This window comes from Pteropus alecto, unplaced genomic scaffold (assembly GCF_000325575.1).
Source record: "Pteropus alecto unplaced genomic scaffold, ASM32557v1 scaffold7, whole genome shotgun sequence".
Taxonomy (NCBI): domain Eukaryota; kingdom Metazoa; phylum Chordata; class Mammalia; order Chiroptera; family Pteropodidae; genus Pteropus; species Pteropus alecto.
Window position 1 is genome coordinate 1,974,126 of NW_006494614.1, and position 22,711 is coordinate 1,996,836.

The 22,711-nt window shown below is 32.7% G+C and overlaps 1 protein-coding gene across 2 annotated transcripts; it reads left to right on the forward strand.

The window, feature by feature from the left end:
* Positions 1-784: 784 nt before the first annotated feature.
* CCNC (cyclin C) lies at positions 785-21,263 on the forward strand. 2 transcript variants are annotated; one of them, XM_015600591.2, is made up of 12 exons: positions 785-1,081; positions 6,001-6,107; positions 7,052-7,136; positions 7,293-7,362; positions 9,610-9,661; positions 11,811-11,866; positions 12,823-12,858; positions 13,536-13,627; positions 14,232-14,299; positions 17,238-17,317; positions 18,220-18,338; positions 19,131-19,591. In XM_015600591.2, the coding sequence occupies exons 1-12, from the start codon at positions 1,050-1,052 to the stop codon at positions 19,180-19,182; spliced, it is 849 nt and encodes a 282-aa protein (XP_015456077.1). In that variant the 5' UTR covers positions 785-1,049; the 3' UTR covers positions 19,183-19,591. The 2 variants fall into 2 exon arrangements, with proteins under 2 accessions (XP_015456077.1, XP_006926336.2); XM_006926274.3 differs by lacking the exon at positions 19,131-19,591 and adding an exon at positions 20,035-21,263 and having other exon boundaries at positions 793-1,081.
* Positions 21,264-22,711: the final 1,448 nt, after the last annotated feature.

A 22,711-nucleotide genomic window follows, 5' to 3' on the forward strand; every position in this document is an offset into this window, starting at 1 on the left:
TTTCACATCTTGACGTAGCACATATAAACATATACACCTGAATGAAAACTTTAAAATAATACCCTTGATATTTCTAAAATACCTGATTTTTAAATTTTCATTTAGGAAAATGCTTATCATACTAACTTAATGCCACCACACTCTAATTGGTCTCCACCAACAGTGTGAAAAATAGTCCCAAACTACCTCAGAAAACTGATTTTCTATCAATAACTTTCAGGTGTGCCCAATTTTTGGCAAAATAGTTTTACAATAACTTAAGTTTTGCAAGGTCACAATGATAATAGAAATAAGAAATACAGATGATTTCATCTTATAAATTATAGAATTTTGGCTGTATGTTTCTATTTGGTACATATATGTGAATGTGTACACATATACATATATTCACATATATAATATACATATAATAAAGGAAAAATGCTTTTTGCCATTCTGCAAAAATGGCATTAAAATAAAATACTGTTACTCTAAATGTTTCCGTTTCACTCCAGAGGAACTGCGTTAAGACCATATTCAGCTCGGTGAATATGTAGATTTTGGTAGGTCCTTGAAGTCAAAAAATAATCTTTATTTCTTTTAACAATCGCAGGAGAGAGAACTGAAGTCATTAAAACTAATACAATGCCACCATGCTGCTTAGGAAGCCTGTACGACGCTTCCCCACTCCAAACCCACTCAGCGAATCAGTACTGCCTCCGAAAGACCAAGCCACGTGGGCTCCGGACCCGAACTGGCGCGAAGCTCTCGCGAGAGCCTTCCGACCGCCGCGAGCCTTCATGAGGACCAATCCACGATCTCGGGGCGTACATAGGCTTCTTCCGCTACGGCCGGAACATTTATCCATAGGAACGGGTTTACACAGTAGAGTGTTGCTGGCCGGCGTCAAGAAGAATAGGGTGCTATCCTCTTCCTCTCACCGTCGCCGCCGAGGAGCGGAGTCGAGCAGATCAGATCGAGGAGCGCGGTTACCGGGCGGGCTGGGTCTATGGTCGCTCCGCGGGCCGCTTCGCCGGCTGGTGCTTTTTTATCAGGACAAGCTGTGTTCCATGGCAGGGAACTTTTGGCAGAGCTCCCATTAGTAAGTGATCTTCCGTTTTTTCACCCTGGTCGGGCTTTTGGGGGGCGGTGCGGACGGGGCCTGCGACTCCCCTTGGCCTGGATCCTGGCCCCTGTCCTGAGCGCCGCGGAGTCTCCCGGGAGGCGGCGGCGGCGGCGGCAGCCGGAAGCGAGATGCATCTTTCTCTGGCAACTCCTCTCTCCCCGCCCCCTGGCCGGGTTTCGCTTGTGGTGGTGGTCTTGGTGGTGGCCAAAGTCTGTGAGCGGCAAGGGTGGAGGAAAGGGGTTCAGTCTCCGAGGTAGAAGGGTTCGGTGGTTTAATTTCGGATTCTTGGATTAGCTAGGCCTGGAGGGGATTTGGGGTAGGATGAGGTGGTCACTGGTATGGAAAGTGTGATACAGTCTCAGGACTGTGAGGCTGGCTCTTCAGGACAGTTGTGGTTCACTTTTTGCCTGGGATCTCTTCAGTGGGTCGGCATCGTAGTCTTTTGTCATTCACCTTCTGTCTTGAGAGAATTTAATATTATTCCGAGGAGAGGGGGAATCAGGTTTGTGTCTTCTCACTAACCGCTTCCTGCCACTACCTGAAGCCTACATGGAGTTTTATGTTGGTAAGGTATATGGCAGGTGCTCTCAAAATTTATCCACTTCATTAGTTTTTGCCTTATATTTTAAGAGTGTATTTTCCAGTGACATCGCCGATTTCTTTAACCCTTTTCATGAATAAATTTTTGTTTCTGTCACTGACTGTGGAAGAGTTAGAGTAGTATTAAAAACATTTTCCCCTAAATACATTTGTTTAAGAGCCAGGAAGGTGGGTGATCAGACTGATTGAAATTTGATTACTTTCCACTGTGCATTTGGAAGATGAACACAACATGATAAAGATTATATCTTAATATAAAATTTTTTAATGCTGGGAGCGATAGTAACTAATTTAGATTTTGATTCTGTGAAAAAGATGGATTCCTATTGTTCATTCTTTTTTTAGCCCTTTGCAGGAGAAAGAAAGGAACAATGGACTTGGAAACCTATTTTCAGAAAACAGTTTTTCCTCTTGCTGTAGAGTGATTCTGTGGAAATGAAATGCCATTGAAGCTTTACTTCTAATTTTTTACTTTCATATTTTTATTTTACACTGTTTGACTCACTGAAATATTTGCTTGGGCAAAATTAAAATACAGAAAATTTAGGTAGTGGAGAAGAGGTGTTCTGATAAACTGATAGAAAGTAGGAGAATTGACAGCTTAGCTATTGATTATAGACTTTTTCAACTTTTGATAAGCATTATGCCGTAGTCAGAATGCTTGTCAAAAGGGGGGCAGGATCTATCTTGTAAAAAATTATTTTTTCACTTTTCAAGTATAAAATTATAATATTAAATGTGCTTTTTTTGAAACTGCCCTTGTCTCCCAATTCAAATAGTGCTGGTGGAAGGAGTACTACACTTTTCTTTACTCATATTCCTTGAGAAACATGGAGTCCGTGATATGCAAAAGGTAGCAAGTATGAAAGACAGGACAGTTCTGGGAAAATGAAATAATTACAAAAGCCATTGTTTTAGATGATATGGATGAAAGGAAAATCATCATGAAATATGCTGTATTTCAGGGCTTTAAGATGCACATTTTAACATTCCTGAAATCAGCATGGCCCCTTTTTTTTAGTAGCACATGAAATAATGGCGAGTCTTAAAATCAGTGTCATCTTAAATTTGATGAAATGTACTATTTATGTCTTCTTGGTTTATACTCCATTCTAGCCATAAGGAAAAACTTTTAAATATTTGTGAAATTATTTTTTTTTAAAAAACATAAAATGATTGTGGAGATGAAATTAATGATAATTCTGGAACAGAGCATATCACAATATTTTCCAGAAAGTTTTGTTAGAACACAATACATTCTTAGACCAGATGCAGTCTAACTAGGTGGACACTAAATACTTGCTGATAGACTGAATGAATTAATAAACAGGTAACAAAAATTAAAAGTATAAAATCAACTCTGGATACTTTATTGTATCAAAGAGGAAACTTAAAATAGTTACATAATATCAAAGAAATAGCATGAGATCAATGTATATCCATATATTGTATTCAGAACCAAATTTATAAGAAAGTTAATATCCTGAATATTTGAAAAAGAAAGGAAATATTCTATTTAAGAATATTAAAAAGGAAACAGTGAAATAAACCTAAGAAAAAAAGAAAAAGATAACCTAGATATTAATGTATTAAAAGGAAAAAAATATAGTCAGAAATTATAAGAGCTGGTTCCTTTGGAGGGAAAACCAGAACAGTAGACTAAACTACTGCTGGTTGAATCAAAGTAAAAAAGGGATAACACAGAAACACAAGATTAGGGATTAGAAAAGTAAATAAACTCAGATGTATCTTTGGGTTATCTCCATGGTAATAAATTTGAAAGCCAAAACAAATTAAGAAAGTTACCAGAGAGCTACTTAAATATTCCAGGCCCACATTATTTTATGGGTAAATATTTCCCACTTTGAAGAGGACCTGATATTGCAGTTGGTCTAGTTCACATAAAGAGAAAGCTTTCTAGTTTTCTTTATGAAGCTACAATAATGCCAATAAATTCTAGCAAAGGTAGCACTAAAAACAGTCTCACTTTCAAATATTGATGTAAACTTCATAAAATATTACCAAATGGAAACCAGCATTACATTAAAGTATAAAGAATGACAGTGATTTTATTATAGAAATAAGTTAATATTAGGAAATCTGTTAAACAGTGAAGGCATCAAAAAGACATCAAATAGAATGTTTTCTTAACATAGTAAAAACATCAAAACATCAACAAGATATATTTAATGGTGAATCATTAAGAAAATTACTGTGCATTTTTAACATGGTTTAAATATACCACTCAATGCAATTGAAAGAATGAGATATAAAAAGAGTGAAATTATCAATATGTGAAGATAAAATTAGAAAATTCAATTAGTTGAAAAATTATTAGAAATATTAAAGGTTTAATAATGTCACCAATTCAGAACATAAAAATAGAAAGCTTTCTCTTGAATTATAGAAAAATATAATTTATAATAGCAACAGAAAATATAAAATACTCAAGAATAAACCTAAGAAATGTATAGGGCCTACAGGAAGAAAAAATTTTAATTCTTTTGTAGAGCATAAAGATTTTGATAAATGGAGTTTGATCTTTTGCATAGGAAAGTATCATTATTCCCTATATCGATCTTTAAATTTAATGCAGTCCCAAACAAAATTTTGAGTGGATTTTCTCTTTTGGGACTTAACATTCAGGTCTTAGAATAATTGTAATAGAACAGCCAGAAATTTTCTGAAGAGTAGTAGCAAGGGGGTATTTTCCATACCAGATTTTAATTACTTAATTTTATATGCTTTAAAATATGGTATAAGAATAAGAAACAAATTAAAATAGGAAGTTATAAAGAAGACCTAAATACAATGATAAGATTATACATCAGGGAATACTTGGTGACATTTGGATAACCATTTGACAAAACATTTAGCTGGAAGCTACTTTATACTCTGTACCAAAATAAATTCCAGTTGGATCACAAATTGAAAGAAAAAAGCCTTAAAGGTATTAGAAAACATGAGTGAAAAATACATATATTTATCATTTTGTGTCAGGGAAGGCCTCATGCGTGACAAGCATAAAATCAAAGTAAAATATAGGTAGATTTGAATGTATAAGTGATTCACATTTCTGTATTACAAATAAATATTGAGAGTATGCTAAACTTGAGGAATGTTTGCAGCATATTTGACAGATATTCATAATATACAAATTTTAAATCAGAAGAATCTCTTAATCATAAGAAAAGACCATCATTAGAAAAATGGTCATTTTAAAATTATAGTGTACAAAAGAACTATGGCCATTGAAGATATAGAAAAATATTTAACCTCAGATGTACACTTAAAAAAAATAGTAAGATACTAATTTGCCTTTAAGTTGTAAAATATTTAAAAGATTGGCAGCAACCCAGAGGGTTAAATATTTAAGACACATCTATGTACTGTTAATAAGGATGGAAATTGGTATGACTTTTATATTACTTAAACTGACAATTTATGTCAAAGTTACCAGCAAAACTGACCCATCAGTTCTACTTCTAGGAAATTATTCCAAATATATTATTAATCAAATATATAATGATAAATTACAAAGGTATTCATTAAAATATTACTTGTAATAGTGAAAAAAATAACCTACATGTCTATTAATAGGGATTAATGAAATAAATAATGATCCATTCATAATTCTGTTCAGCAATTTAAAAGGATGCTGAATAAGAAATTCATTGACATATAAAGAGTACATACAGTAACAAGCATCTTGCAGAATATTTTGGGAGGTCTTGTCAGTTTCATATCTCTGGTTAAAAATAGAGGACTAGGCAGGAGGAGGCTATCAGTTTAATAAATTCCGAAGCAGCTTTTAACATGATTGGAATTGTGAGGTAGGGAAATTAAATAGTTACTCAAGAACAGTGGATGAAAAATATACTTCATCAATTCTAAGGGCACAATCAATCAGTGCCAAATAATTTCACCATTATTTTATGTATTACTAAGAAAGAATAAACATACTTCCAGTTAAAGGGCTAAGAGATTGTAAGATGCATCTTTTTATCACAATCTTAGAATCTATGAAATACAGTTCTAAGCTAGTGACAGAGGAAGAAGAGAGACTGAGACTGCGAAAGGAGAAAAGATTAGAGCAGAATTTTTTTCAGGGCATATTTACATTAGTGAGATAATTATTGGTGTTGGAGTTTCAAGAAATGTAGAAAATACTGTCTTTCAGGGTTAGTTGTGCTTCGTATTTCTCAGGAAGTTAATAATCTGTTCAATCTTAGAGTGTTTTCTCTGACTTAGCTAGTTGATTTTCTCTGCATGTCTTACATTTTTGCTTCTTCTAGTTTGCAATGGATTTTGGATAAACAAGATCTGTTGAAGGAACGCCAAAAGGACTTAAAGTTTCTTTCAGAGGAAGAATATTGGAAATTACAAATATTTTTTACAAACGGTAAAAAAACTTTTTAATTGGTTTAAATGATACAGTTGATTACCTCTGAATTAAAATAGTTTTGTATAGTAATTTGTGATGAGCTGTTTTAGTCTCTACTTAACATTTTTATTTATGAATGTATTTTTTTTACAATTCATATTCAGTTATCTTTTGTTTTTAGGTGATCTAAATAAAGTCTTTTTGAATATTACATGTCAGAGACACTCAAGATAGTTTCAAAGTGTTCATTAGTCTCTCCAAGCCATTACCATGCATTATTAAACCAAATTTAATTTTTAAAAATTTACTAGGGTGACATGGGTTAATAAAATTCTATAGGTTTCAAGTGTATAAATCCAATTTAAGATTGGCTAAACCAGAGTACTTTGAAGATAAATGATTCTTTGGATTAATATCCTATATTGAGCATTTCTATCTTACAAATTTGCTTTGGTGGGAAGGGAATTTAGAAACAGAAGATCCTTGCTCTGCCACATGGTAGCTTCGTCACATGACCTTTCTAACCTTCAGTTCACTTTTCTACAAACCTACCTCTCTGTTTTGAGGATTCATTATGGATTTTTAAATAAACTTTATAACAGAGGTTAGAAAGAGTTTGATAGGTGTTTAATATTTTTATGTTTTAAAAATAATATGAAAGGCATTGAAAAAACTTGGAAGATTAGAAATAGCTATCATTCAACCTTCTTAATATAAGAATAGTGTTTGCTGTGGGCAATTTCTGTTTTTTGTTGTTGTTTTCCATACCTATATATTTTTGAATAAATTTGCAAATTCTAAGACTAGACCACTGTGATCCAAATAAAGCTTTTTAGCATGTGCAGATTTTTCTCTATATTAAAAATGAATATAATTATGGTCTAACAAAACAGAACTTAATGCTCAATGTTAATGTTATAGTGATACCAGAAGATACATTTAAAACTTTATTTTTCCTTTAGTTATCCAAGCATTAGGTGAACATCTTAAATTAAGACAACAAGTTATTGCCACCGCTACGGTCTATTTCAAGAGATTCTATGCCAGGTAGGACCGTTTTATTTTGGGAATATGTTATGCTTATTTGAAACTCTTATCTAATGTTGATGAACCTTAGTATAAATGAATCATGTGTTTGCCATAGAGTTATCTTGATTTTTCTGGTGTGTTTTCTTCATTTAATTTTGTTTTATCGTGTTTTAGGTATTCTTTGAAAAGTATAGATCCTGTATTAATGGCTCCTACATGTGTGTTTTTGGCATCCAAAGTAGAGGTATGAAATAATTTTCTGTTTTTCATCAAAATATAGTCAATGCATATTGGCTAGTCTGCCTCAGTTTTCACATTACTGATGTAAAAATAACAGATGGAGACTTATGCAATATGTTGAAATTTGTATAAAATCAAATTAACATATATTTTTATATATTCATTTAACAAATACTATATGCCACTTATTGTGTACCAAGTGTTAATTTTAAGTCCTTTTACAACTATAACTAACTTAATTCTTATAATAAACTCTGAGATATATAGTATTTATATCCTCATTTTATAAATGAGGAAACTAAACCACAAAGAGATTAAGAAACTTTCCTAAAATCATACTGCTGGTAAACAGCAGAGCCAGTATTTGAACCCTGGGAGTCTAGGTCCTAATCCCATGTTTTTAACTGCTTTGCTCTACGGCCTTTAAGACATGTATTGTTTGGCACTAAGTAGTATTCCATAAGTGCTACAGTTTCTTACTATATAGCCTGAGAAGGTCCCCCTTCACCCTATGCTTCCTGTGTTTTCTTGTATTCGCCTCTCTGCCTCCTGGTGATTGGCTGCCTACCATGCCATAAAGAAAACAAGAGAGAAGGGAAGGCAATGATTTAGGGTGGTTCTAACTATGTAGATTCTAATGAGGAATCATTTCAGCAGTGAGGAAGAAAGAAGAGAGATGGAAACTTGCAGCTGAAACCAAATCTCTACTCACCTTATTTACCTTTTCAGTATTTTTGAGAGAGCATAGGTAAAATCCAGACAATAGTAGCAGATATTGACTGGTTTTCATAATAATCCATGCAATCTTTAGCATTAGGAAACCTTCGTGTTTCTATTTTTAAATTATGTCTTTAGAATAGTAATTGTATTCTTGAATATTAAACGTAATTTTAACCTAGTATTCATTTTGAATTTTGTACTTTTGGTACTCATTTTGAATTTTGTTTTAGTCATTATCTGGAATTATTCATGACATCTTTCCTACCTATTACCTAACTCTATTAGAAATTAATTAAGACAAGCTTTCTAGAGGTTAAGGTTTTCTAACTGTAAATAGTAGTTGAAGAATCAGCTTTCTTTAATGGAAAAGATAATGTTTATAAAAGGCCTGTATTATGGGATGGTTTTCCCAATATTATATGTAATTTTATATTTCTGAAGCACAACCAGTATAGGAACCTAGACAAGATTTTTATAAACTACTTATGGATTAATTTCAGGATTTTAATTTGTCTTGCTTCTTAATCTTTTGTTATATGATTTACTGAGTAGAATCCTGTTTTATGATATACTGAGTGTAAGTTTTCGCTTTAAGAATTTTGGGTAAAAAATTATTCCTAGAAAAAAATGTATCTTTTCATATTTGGTATAGCATTATTTTTTTTTATCTTTAACTATGACCATATCTTTCTGTGTTTTGTCCAGCTGTATGGGAATTGTATGGAAATGGCACTTAAGAACATGTCTCAGATGTTTACATTTTAGTTTCAGTTGTTATGGTTTGAGGTTGAAATGTGAATATAGATATACACATACATACCTACGCTGCCCTCCTTCCCCAAGGGTAAGGATGTAGGTTGAAGGGATTTGAATAGGCTAGTTTCTTTTGTAGGGTAAGGAACCAATTCTTGATTTTTCTGTTCTACAGTGAAATGTTTTAATAATTTAATTAGCTTAATCAAATTAAATGACTATATATGTATATAAGGTATATCACCTCATAAATTTCAGTTATTTTTACAATGGCGGCATATTAAGTTCAAAGAGGAAATGGGAACTCACATTGGAAGTCTTATTCTATGTCATTCTTGTCTTCCTTTCCAAAAAGAATAATTGTCTGTGTGGTCTTTTGAATTCTTTGGGTGATATTAAAGTTTATCTTCAGAGATTCAACTGTTTTATTATTAAATGGTATGAAATAGCTGTTAGTCCAGGTTCAGTCGAATAGGAAGCATACTTAACATTCTTGCACTTAAATGTAGAATTTAAAAAATCTCCTTGGAAACTAATTTGAGTACAGGAAACTATCACTGTCCTTTAGGGCTTGGTTTTTATTTTGGTACCTTTCAATGATGTTAAATTATAAAAGTATTTAAACACTTGTCTTAAATTGTAGCAATTTTAAGGAAAAGTAATACATTGAGAGATTCAAGTACATTATATCTCAAGAAGGTAGAAGATGAAAAGACTATATAAACATGGGGTTCATAGATTTCTGTGTACCTGATCTCATCCACTTCTCTTTCTGTAGGAATTTGGAGTAGTGTCAAATACAAGATTGACTGCTGCTGCTACTTCTGTATGTAAGTGCAAAAAGTATATCCTGCTTAACGATGTAGTTCTAAAGAGAGCTCCATAAGATGTAGATTTTTTTTTTTAGTTTATGAGATCTGTGAGAGATTAGTTGGGTTCATTAAATCTCCTGAGCTCACCCTTATGGCTAGTGTATTTAGCTAAAAATAAAGTTAAAATACAAAATTTTGGGTTTAATACTTACAGTATTAACTCTAAGACATTACTTTTAATGTTTAAAAATACTTAGTAACTATTGTTAGGAAAAAACATCAATTCGTTGGCTCTTAATTTTACAATCGTAAAAAATTACGTTTTCCAATTTTATTGTATTTTATTGCTTCCTAATAACTAGCCATTGTGTCATTCTTGTGGGTGGAGTAAACTATTTCTTTAGCAACTGTAATGTATGTCTTAGATGGAAATTACATAATTTCCCTCCACATTAAAAAACATGGTGCAGAAAAAAATGCAGACTCTGTAGTCAGTAAGGCTAATCTTAAGCCCCAGTTCTGTCACTAGGCATCAACTGAATAACTTTGAGCAAGTTGCTTTACCATTTGGCCCTGGTTCTTATCTAAGAAGATAGGATTTAGCTGCCTGTGAGTTATGGCAATAAAGGAAATAACATTGTAAAGTAGCAATTGTCAAGTATATAAGGTCTTAACATTATGCTATGCTCCGTCTTCATAAGTTAAGAAAAAAGGCATCACCTAACAAAAGATAATTCATATATTTTTATTATTATTATTTTTATTGCTATCGTGATCTTACACAGAAGAAGCAGAAGAAGACTTTTATGTTTTTAAGTTTGCGAGCCAAATTAATTTTATATTTTTGGGTCATTCTCCTTTCTGAGAAGAGTATAATAACCTAATTCAGTCTTTTCTGTGTCATATTTTATTTTTTTAAGGATAGAAGAATAGTAGACAATTTTGCCACAGAATTTAATATACTAAATGTATAACATTGATGAAGTATTGAATTGCCCTTTTGAAAATCAGATTATTAAAAAATGTAAAAACAATCAGAAGGAGATCTACCAGAATGTTAGCAGTGCTCATCTCTGAGTACTAGATTATACGTGCCTTATTTCTTCTTGTATTAGTCTGTTTTCCAAATTTTTTAGAAGGTATATATTTTTTAAAATGTGAAAAACCTGTTACCAACCAAGTTTTGTTTATTTCTCATGCAAAGTTTAAAAGTATATTCATAAGAGTGTTTGGTTACCAATGAATAGGAAACTTTTATAGTAGGCTAGTTTCTTTATTTCATAAAATTTTATAGTGCATTATATAGACCTAGGTAGCTTAGATTTCAAATTTCAGCTCCAGTGCTGTCTTTGTGGCAAATTGAACAAAATATAACCTCTGTGTCTCAGTTTCCTCACCTAATATTAACTATATCATAGGGTTGTTGAGAAGATAAAATGAGTAAATATTGATAAATTTCTTAGAACTTAAATGTCTGTACTCATACCATTTTGAGGAGATGGAGGATTGACAATAGTTTTCTCATTTGTACTTTCTTAGTGACTAAGAGTAGTAGTTTTGTATGTATGTGTTTTTGTGTAGTATGAAAAAAGTCCTAGAGACCTTTGCATATATATTTGTGCTTTTATTAAAATGTATCTTCTGATAAATGCCCATTTATTATAAAAAGTTTAGAAAGTGCAGATTAGTAAAAATCCTTAAATTTCAGAGATGACCACTGTTAACATTTTTTGGTTGTCTTACCCTTCCAATTTATATGTGCATTTACAAGTATGTACATATATATATGTGAACACATATACAACCTGTGTTCCCTCTAAGCTAAATTACTGAAGAATAAAACTACCATCCTAGAGCTGGAAAGTTTTTAGAGATGATAAAAGCCAGTGATTTTTTTTCCCAATCCCTTTATTTTTTAAGCTGCAGAACCCTTATTATATTAAATATAAAATTGAGGCTCTGTAATGTAAAATAGAGGCAGGCTTCCTGCCACTCAGTCTTTCTCCTTGCCTGAAAACAAAAAAATCTGGGTCCCCAAGCAGCTCCAAGTACCCTTATTAAAAATGATTTAGCCCTACCTTTAATATTCTATACTGTGTTAAAGAAATTTGGGGTTAATTCACTCTCTCATGTTCTCAGTTTAATTTTTTTTTGTTGTTCTCTACAGTAAAAACTAGATTTTCATATGCCTTTCCAAAGGAATTTCCTTATAGGATGAACCATGTAAGTATATTGTATGAAGTAAAACTATTTGTCAAAGTTGCATATAAACTAGCTCCATTTTATGTTAGAATAAACAATAGTTTTCTAGAAATGGCAGTTTCAAGTACTACAAGAATATAGATTTTAATTCTAAATTAAAGCTAAAGTGCATCTACCATTTTAAAAAAATACTTCATCGTATGGTTATAAACCTTGGATGCCCATTAAATCACTTTGGGAACCTAATAATACTGATGTCGGGGCCTCTCCAGACCAACAAAATGAGAATTTTCAGGCTTGAGGCCTGGGGACATAGTTTCTAAAAGCTCCCAGGTGATATTAATGTGCAGCTGGGGCTAACTACTGTAATGGAATAGTATGAAAACCGTATTTGAAATTTTACATTGTTTTAGAAGATAAATTTCTGTTGACTTTTAAATAGGCATGTCTTTTTCCACACTACAAGAGATTTCTTCATTCTGTTTAAATTATATTTTTTTGCTTAATTTTTAGCATTATTTTCTTTTATTGATTTATAATATAAAAAGAATAACATTTAAGTGGAGATAATTGCATTTTTGCATTTGTTAAATGGAAAATATATTGGAAAATCTGAAGTTTATGCAGATTTTAAATAAAAATAAGTAATAAGAATGCTTAGACTTCTGCGTCTGCCCTGCTGAAATTAAAGAAGGCACTTTGTGATTCACTTGAGAAAAACGAGAATGTTTATATGAGACTGGCTTTTCCTTTTAAGGATTAAAATGCTTTGTAATCATAATTTCTTGCATTGTCTCATAGTAAAAATTAACTTTTCATCATATATGTTCATTTTAATATAAACTGCATTTATTCTTGATTTTTAAAAATTTTAGTAAATTTTTGTGAAAAATTACTGTGTCTACAGATTGTTGTTAGATTATGTAGACTCATCTAATTTGGTTTCGTGTTGACATTTATAATCTTTTTTTAAACAGATATTAGAATGTGAATTCTATCTTTTAGAACTAATGGTAAGTATATTTCTTCCCTGTGATTAATAGAGTAAAACTTACTTTCAAATTTAGTGAAGTCAAATTATTTAAAGAAATGATTTATAGGGAGGTGCATTTTAAAACTATCCAGGTGATACGTGATGGTGAAATCATAATACCTAATAGTATCATCACCTGTATCCTCTTGGAAGCCTGTAAAATAATTCATATATCCTACTTAGGATGGGAATATTTTTCTGTTCTATAGTAACAATAATAAAAGGATTACAAGCAAACCAGTCAGAACATTAAACCACTGTCAATTATTTGCACAATTTGTGTATGTGTGTGGTGTTATTTAAAGATAGATTATGTCTTTGGCAGAATTCTGCTCCTCCAGTTGAGAATTATGGATTTATAGGCTAATAAGAGGTTTCAGTGTGTTGCAGATGTGACACTTTGAGTCTCTAAGGGAATGGATGCTGACTGACTGCCAACCGATTTACCAAGGTATATTCCAGAGAGAGCACTGCCTTCACTATTATAGTAGAGTTTAGGGCTGCCATGCTGCTTGCTTAAGAGAATAAGAGGGAAGCAAGCATGAGTTAGAGAAATCCATTTTGAAATACACAATACAAATCAGTTGGGTAATGATAAGGTTTTTGTGTTGTAATAAATCTGTTTTTATACATACACATTTTTTAAACTGTTTCTAGGATTGTTGCTTGATAGTGTATCATCCTTATAGACCTTTGCTCCAGTATGTGCAGGACATGGGCCAAGAAGACATGTTGCTTCCCCTTGCATGGTAATTAGAACAGAAGTTATTCATAGTGTAACGTTATTAGTTAGGAAGGTTGACAACTAAATATGAAGTTTAGTATTTTTAAAATAATTAAACTAGTGCCCCAAGATATTTTATGTTGAGCAGAATATCTCATTGATTTTTAATAACTATATTAGTACAAATGCTAAAATGATAAGGATCTTTAAATTATCTACTTGATGCATCTTTCCATTAAGTTTTGATTATTATAAAAACAGGCTATTTACATAAAAAGACAATTTAACATCAAAATACTTTTTGGTGGTATTCACATACGTATTAATTCATTCTATAATTTCTGATTTCTTATCTGCCTGATTTTTGAAAAACTAGAAAAAATCTCTGTAATTTATTGTGAGTTTAAAACATATTTAGCTGTAATTTTATTCATTAAAATATGCTTTTTTTATTGACACATTCATATACCTTTTTCCCTTGATGTTTTTACCTTTATATTTGTGCTTCAGTAATATAAATGAAAAATAAATGTGTACAAAGATGGGACATAAGGCCCTCTTTGGGGGAAAATGTACAAACCTATGAGGTAGTTCTGGTTTTAGTAATAATATGATTTACATTTCTATAGGAGGATAGTGAATGATACCTACAGAACGGATCTTTGCCTACTGTATCCTCCTTTCATGATAGCTTTAGGTATGTAAGCATGGTGTGCCTTTATTAATTAAATTGTTATAAACCTATTTAGGTCCTAAAAGAAATTTCACCCTATTGTGCTTTATGTTTTTATGTTCCATGAAGTAATAGACTAATCCTTGCATGTGAACTTTCAATAATATGAACTGCAACTGTCACAAATCAGGATTATTGTCCCCCCACCCCCCTTTTTTGGTAAGTTTTTTTTTTTTTTTAATCATTTAAAATAATTTCAACCAGTGTTTGAATAGAACATTTTTATTTGGGGGGAAAAGTTCTGAATTAAGCCTACTAATATTAGTTGTAGCTTATATAAAATAACAGGGCCTTTTATTTTCTGAGCCCAATTAAGTCCTCAGAAGTTGAGAAAAGGAGCCTCTGTAGTCCTTAATGCCTTTCTGGAAGGAGAAGTTAGCTACCATTCTATTATCTGTGGAAGGCAGTACTGTCATGGGTTAGAACACAGTCTTTGGATTCAGATGATCCTAGATTTAAACTTTGCTTCCTTTATAATTGTGGGGAGATTATGTAACCTGAGTTTATTTCCTTAATTGTAAAATTCCTTAACTAACAACTCCATACAAAGTTGTTGCAAGAATTAAATGAGATATCTCTTATAGAGCATCAAATATTGCCTGGCACATGTTAGGCACTTGTTAGTTTGTTGCCTGCCTTCCTTTCTTCTGGTGATATCTGTGATTCTATCCTCTTGATTCCACGCCCCCTCCCCACCCCCCACACCCGGCCCCAGTTCTTTGACTAGTCCAGACTTACTGTTTCTGTTTTTGTTTTCCAGTTATTCCTTAAATGTTAATATTTCTTATCCTCTTTATATCAGGGGTGCAAATAAGTTCGACCTATATTTTCGTAGTACTGAAGGCTTTTTGAAAGCACTGTACTTGGAAGGATTCTAAAATGGTGTCTGGGTTTAGTGGGAAGGAATGCTGGGATATGCATAGGTAGGAAGGAGGGAATAGCAGGCCATATGCCACATCTTTGCCATCCCTCCTGTCTTTTCCTGTGCATTCTCACTGAGGCCTGTGGTTCTGTCTCTTCCATGCTGAAACATTTAAATTTCATTTAACCAAGATCTTGCTCCTGAGCAGTTCTTTATATCCATCTGCCTTATAGATAGTGCCACTTGGCATCTCACTGGCACCTCAGACTCATGAATAGGACTGAATTCATCACTTTGCCCCAAAATATGCTCCTTTTAATATTTTTGCTTGGTTGGTGAATAGCACTAGTTACTTTAATTGGAAATGCAGCAGTTAGGCTCTTTCATCTCCTTCACTACCTCTGTCTAGTTGGTAACCAATATCTTTTGTCAAGTATTTGTAAACAGTAGCTTTGGTAATCTCATAGCCATCATCTTATTTCTGTCTGGGTTATCACAGTAGTCTCCTTCCTGACTGGTTGATCTCCAGCATCCCTGTTCTCAGAGAGCCAGCCAGTCTATCCTCCACACTTGAGCTAGGCTAGTGGCTCTCAACCAGACATAATTTTACTTTTCAGGCGATATTTGGCAATGTCTGGAGGTGGTTTTGGTTGTCACAACTGGCGTGGGATGCCACTAGTATCTAGTGGGTAGAAACGAGGGATGCTACCAAGTATCCTATAGCACACAAGCCAGTCTCAGAATTGTCCAGCCCATGATGTCAACATTGCCAAAGTAGAGGAACCTGGAGCTAGAAATAAAGCTTTTTAAAATGCAGAATTTGTCTCCCAATTAAACTTTTCAGTAATCCTCCCAATTTTTGTATAAAATCCAGAGCTTTTTTGTTTCACCACCAACACACACACACACACACACACACACACACACACACACACACACACACACACACACACACACACCCTATATATTACACACACACATACACCATTCACTGTTCCCACTTTCACCTTTTTTTAAGACTTGGCTCAGATACCACCTTTGTAGCAACACCCTTCCCCTACCACACTTTCTACATCATCTCTCTCTGGGTTTAGGATGTCTCCTCTATCTCTTATGTACTCTACATATATCCTTATCATAGTTTCCCGCTCTGATTTAATTACCTATTATTATAATTTTAGTTCTTTGGCCTCTCAGTCCTTCCTGGACCTAAGTACTACTTTATAACTTCATTTGACGTGGGGCAACTAGTGCATCGGTCCACATTTGAGTCACTGTCTAGAATGTTATCCTTAGCAAAGTCGTATGTGTAACCACACCAGGGAATATAAGTCTTAACAAGCTGGGATGGGATCAGAGTAGTCATACTGCCAGTAGGAATTATATTGGGCAAAATTGTGATGTAGATTGTTGTCTTTGGGCATTTTTAATATCTTTGTTAGTTGTATATAATTATGTATAGTTTATTACATATTTTTTTCTAAGCTCTTTTATACAGAACCCAATTCTGTACTAGTGTGCCCAGTTTTCACCTAATTTGATTATGTGCTAATAACTTAAAAAAAGCAGAGGCAACAAACACTACTTTTAATTGAAATACCCAAACAGTCATTATTGTTGAAATTTATCAGTGTGTTGATTGTGTGTTTCGTTTTGTTTTGTTTTTTCCCCATCACATTGACTTGTGGTTATATTTTAACCACTACTTTGTATCACTGTTCAGGGATCATTTCCCTGCTCTGATTTCTGCATTGGATTTTTTCCCTCTCTAACATGCCCTGATTCTCAAGGCAGCTACATCATGCCTAGCAAACAGTAGGAGCAGGAAATGTCAAGAACTTTAATATTGTCTAGTAATTTTTTCTATCCATATCAAATTGATGGGATGGTCACTGGTAACTATTATATGAACCTGTGCAATTTTATAAAAGAATATTAGAAAGTATACATGAAATTTTTAAGTGAAAATATCTTTTGTTCTGAGTCCACACATTTCATGTTTGTAGTTAAACATAGGCCTTTATCTCATTTTTTTTCCAGCTTGCCTGCATGTAGCCTGTGTTGTACAACAGAAAGATGCGAGACAGTGGTTTGCTGAGCTTTCTGTGGATATGGAGAAGGTATTCTTTAAAATTCCTTTGTCGAATATAAATATGAACATTTTAAAGTTAATGTCATATTTACTTATTATGAGCCTAAAATTTATAATGTCCACCAGGCTAAAAAGATTTTGGTTAAAAAAAAAAAATGAAGAAACATAATTTGGCAAGAAGAGTTGATGTTGGCTATTTAGGTTCTATTTCTCTTTTTGGTTTAGGCTCAAACAGAATGGTAAACTTTTGGTTTGATTAGTTGCAGAGCAGCCTCCAATTTTCAGAATTATTTTAAAAGCTACCTACTGACCACTAAATACTATTGTAAACTTCTAAAACACCCTATATTCTGGAAAATGGTTTTTGCCCTTTTTTCTACCTGTTGAAATGTTGTTGATAGCATTAAAATTAATCCAAGGTTAGATCTATGCAGATGAGGATTAAAGGGCTAATTTGCAAAGTGGGTATGACATATTTGTACCTGCCAGTTTTTGAGCACCTTAACTCATATGTACGTACAGTAGTTATCAGAGAATCAAAACATCTTTTGTGTATTACCTCCCATTAAATTACTTGAAACAATTGGTATTAGAGGAACATAGTTTAAAGTGGCAAACTCCTTCATGATGTAGACCTCTATTCCTAGTACCTCACTATTTTGTTTTGGTTTGAAATACCAGCAGATTGAGGGAGACCAGTTGCAGACAGATGGATATGGAGGAGAAGCTAGGAGGAAAAGCCTAAATAGCAGTGTGGTGAAAATACTGCTTTATATTTAAAAGGATTATCTAATCTAGACTGAATACTGAAGGACATAGATCGATCTATTCACTGTTTTCTGAGGGATGCCTAGCATGTGTTGTGTATTCTTTATATATTAAATGCTGCTTGATATTACCAGTAAGAACTTTTTAAATATTTTCTTCTAGATTTTGGAAATAATCAGGGTTATTTTAAAACTATATGAGCAGTGGAAGAATTTTGATGAGAGAAAAGAGATGGCAACTATTCTTAGTAAGATGCCGAAACCAAAACCTCCTCCAAACAGGTACTTCGTAGACTTTACTTACTGATTCCATTTAATTATGTTATTTCATACATATGCATTATCACATTTTTCATAGATTACATTGTTTTTTCCTTAAAATTTCTTTAAAACTTCATAATACATACTATTTTTTTAAAAATTTGGTACTTTTTAAAATGTCTCATTTTAAAAAATAATCATCTACTTATCAACTTTTCCTAATGCAGTGGCAGGTCAATTACAGGTATCCCTCAACATATGGCTATATATTGTACATAAATTTACACAGGACAGAATTAGGGAAGTCCATCTGAAATTCAGGGATAAAGAATTCTGTAGTGGTCTTGTATCAGTTTGACTCTGTGCCATTTTATTTTTTCATTACTGGCTATTACTCTGTTTTATAAATTGCAGTAGCAGTTTTCATAAACTTAGATTATTGATCTGATGTAAAGATAAAGAATTTTGGCTTTTGAGTCACCTAATGATTCATGGCACACAATAACATAATTTTGCTAAATATGAATCACTTGTGCTAAGGGAGTTTTTGTTATTGTTTTAATAGGTTCTCTTCATTTAGTTCAGTGATTCTCAGCTCTCACTGTACATCAGATCATTTGTGGTAGGGAAACAAGGTCAGAGGGAAATAAATGCCCATCTTCATTATCAAGAAAAATAATTAAGTTATAAAACATTAAGATAGATTGTAGATCTGATTAGTTAATGTCACTGTTTGGAAAAAATAAATACTTATACAAGGAGCTGTTTTCAGGCAGTCATTCAAACAGCTACCTTTGGATGCATTTTTTGCAGAAATTCCCTGAATGATTCTTCACTAGTGGCAGGGCCTGAAGCTACAAGATGATGATGGACAAGATAAGGCAATAATCCTGTTGCCACAGTTACTGGTATTTTCAGTTTTAGTTATTTTTATTTTTAACATTCAGCATTTTCTAGGAAATTACTTTTTTTTATGATTTAAAAAGTTTTGCTGTATTTACATATGACTTTAGTACGCCTTTGGACAATTTTTTGTTTTGGAATAACTTCTTGATTTTAATAATTGGTTAGGAATAAGATTTTATATGTAAGATTTAGTATTATAGGAAATTTGTTCAGAAGCTCTAATCTATATGTTGAGCGATACCTGTAATGACAATGAAATCCATAACCTAATTTAAATTTTTGAGTTTATATGGACACTAACTTCCAAAATGCTTGTTAGTTATGTGCAAGGACACTAAGTTACATAAGAATAAAAACATAAAACCAAATGTTAGTCTTCTGGATTTTAATTTTTCCACATTTGTGTCTTATAATTGGGAATGCTATTGTTTTATAAATTTGTACCACAGAATAACTAACTTTAAAAATTAGCAGGCTTAGAGGGTGGCTCCATAGTATAGTGGTTAGCATGTCTGCTTTACATGCAGAAGGTCCTGGGTTACGGCCCCAAGTGGAGTCACAGACCAAACCCTGGGTGCACCAGGCCCCGGGGGCGCCAGGCCCTGGGTGCACGCCACCCGCATGTGGGAGGTGACACCCCACTTTCAGAGATCCAGTTCTTAAGGGAAAATGGCAACATCCATAGGTCAGGGGTGGAAGTGGGGAGCGGGGAGGAATTAAAGAGGGAGAAAAAAAAATTAGTAGGCTTATCAGGGTGTTGAAAATGAGTCTTTTAATTGGTATAAAATCTCTTTTTTCCCCACTTGAACAGTGAAGGAGAGCAGGGTCCAAATGGAAGTCAGAACTCTAGCTACAGCCAATCTTAAAACATTCCGAAGAATTCCGTAGTGGACCAGTTGGAAATAAACCATTGGACAGATTTCAGTAATGTCTTCAATGGAACACAAGTGAAAATGAATAGCTTGTTTCTGTCAAGCATATTGGGAAGTGATTTTATTTTTGCAAAATAAGTTTTCCTTAGCTAATTTGATTTTTTTTAGTACATAATTGATTAAAATCTCTTCATTATAAAAGTTTGGAAAGGTTCTAAGGAGACCTACAGACAGACATTTCAAATTAATAGCTTTTGATTAGTATAATTTTTCTTAAGCCAGGAAACACAAAGCATAATTTGTTTAAAATTCTCTTTGGTCACCGAAGGACCAAAAAAAGGACATAAAAAGTAAAATATTATGAGGGTTTTTTTTCCCTCCTTAAGTTAAACTTTAAAACTGTATTTAAGGAATCAAATCTTACAAAATCCTGGAAGATTTTGGTAATGATGTTGATAATTTCAGGGAAATTAATCAAGTACCTATTGATTTAAAAGTGTATTTTATTCAGTAGTTTTAGTATCTTGCCATGGAAGATACTAGCCCAGCCTAGCAGAAAAGTGCAATATGTATAGCATACTTTGACATTTTAAAAGTTATATTAATTCCGTAACCATTTTGAAATGCTGGGCAAACTTTTTTTAAAAAATCCTACATGAAGTTATTTGCATTTGATTCACAGTTAATTAGGCATTTCAAAATTGGATAATTGGATAAAACACCATAATATGGTTGAAATTTAGTAATATTTTAATGTTAATTTTTACTCTACTGTGAAAAGTTTTTTATATGACATACACATCCTAGTTTATTTTTGTGTCTTAGTGTGGATTTACAAATTTATTACAGGTATCCTGAGCCAGGAACACAATCAGGTTTCAGGCCAGTTTGATACTGGCTATTCTTAATTCTCATATGAGCGTAGGACTTAAGACTAAATGTTATGTCATTGGGACTGTGCTGTCTGTGGAACTTAATAAATTAATCATTTTCTTCAGACTTGAAGGAGAGTGAGAAATAAAATTTGGAGTCATAGGCTATTGGTGTACAATTTAAGGATTAAAATTTAAAATTTTTTTACAAATCAATTGTGAACAATGAATTATTAAATTAAATGTTGACTTCCTAGTATAAAACTGCAAGAATAAAAATACATTCTCCAGCTATATTGACTAGTGTCTTGAATTTCTTTTTGAATGTGCCTTATGTTGTTTTCTGAGAATCCTTCCTTTAGATAAGTATTAAAGCCTTCTTTAATTTGTCAAGTAAATACAGATGGTTTATAAACAGAAGTTAAGGGTTCTGCTTCCTTGCGGAAAGTCAGATAAACTGGAAACTGGTACTGACTTTATACTTTTATGTATAAAGTCAGTACCAATGACAAATATAGGTCTCCTTGGTTCATGGGCAAGATAAGAAATATGAAAAAAGCTCTCATCAGGTCTGAAGAGGAATTATGGTTCAGCTTGGGTTGGAAGAGCAGTGACTGTATATCACAGTCATTGACTTAACCCTAATTTTTCCTTTAAGCTTAGCTATATTTAAAAACTTTTTATTTTGAAAATTAATACATATGACTTGTAGTTTGTTTTCAACCTCTTGGAGAAAATTTAAAACAATATATACAAGAGTAGATAAAATAGTATAATGAACCTACATGTACCTATCACCCAGCTTCAACAATTATCAGTTCATGGCCAGTTTCATTTCATCTAAATTCCCACCCACTTCCTCCAACATGCACATTATTTTAAAATGAAGCAAATCCAAGGTATTGTATCAGTTTATCCATAGTTATTTCAGTATGTATTCCTAAAAGATAACTCTTTAAAGAAAGTGCTGTACCTAAATAAGAATTAGTCATAACTTTATATAGTCAAATATTCATGTCCAAATTTTTACTTCTCATAAATATTAAAAAATTATCCTAGTCAGGATCTAAATAAGGACCACATTGCAATTCATTGATAAATTATTTAAATCTTTTAAAATTCTTGGATTCCTTTGTCTCTTAAAATTCCCCTTTCTGGTTTGCTTGTCTACTAAGCATTTACCACTATAAGGAGTTTGCTGATTATGTCCTTCAAGTGCCATTTAACATTTTCTTTTGTCCTGTGTTTTCTATAAATTGGTAATTGAACCTAAATTTAGGTTTGATCAGGTTCTGGTTAAAAATTATTTTAAGAATACTCTGTATAAGGTCTTTCATCAGGAAGCATATTGTATCTGGTTGTCTCTTTCTGTGACTTAGCAGCCACTGATGATATGTATTGTTTTTTAAAATCAAATATCACCACAGGCTGTACTGCCCAGTGTGATAGTTACTAGCCACATGTAGCTATTGAACACTCAAAATGTGGCTAGTCTCTGAATTGAGAGGTGCTATAAATATAAAAAATACACATTGGATTTCAAATAGTACAAAACAAAAAATGTAAAATATTTAAGTTTATATTTTTAAATGATTTTTTTTACATAGGACTAAATATCACCTATTTTACTTTTTTAAATGTAAGAAAATTAAGTCATAATGGCTTCATTATAATTCTGTTGGACAGCGCTGCTCTAAGATATAAGGAAAATGTTAGACCACTGCTCCATTCTCCCTACTTCTCT

Excerpts from the sequence above, each read along its gene's own strand:
- CCNC (XM_006926274.3), top strand. The coding sequence starts at position 1,050 with ATGGCAGGGAACTTTTGGCAGAGCTCCCATTA. Across the intron at positions 7,363-9,609 it reads TTTTGGCATCCAAAGTAGAG|GAATTTGGAGTAGTGTCAAA; the intron begins GTATGAAATAAT and ends CTCTTTCTGTAG. Across the intron at positions 12,859-13,535 it reads TCTATCTTTTAGAACTAATG|GATTGTTGCTTGATAGTGTA; the intron begins GTAAGTATATTT and ends AACTGTTTCTAG.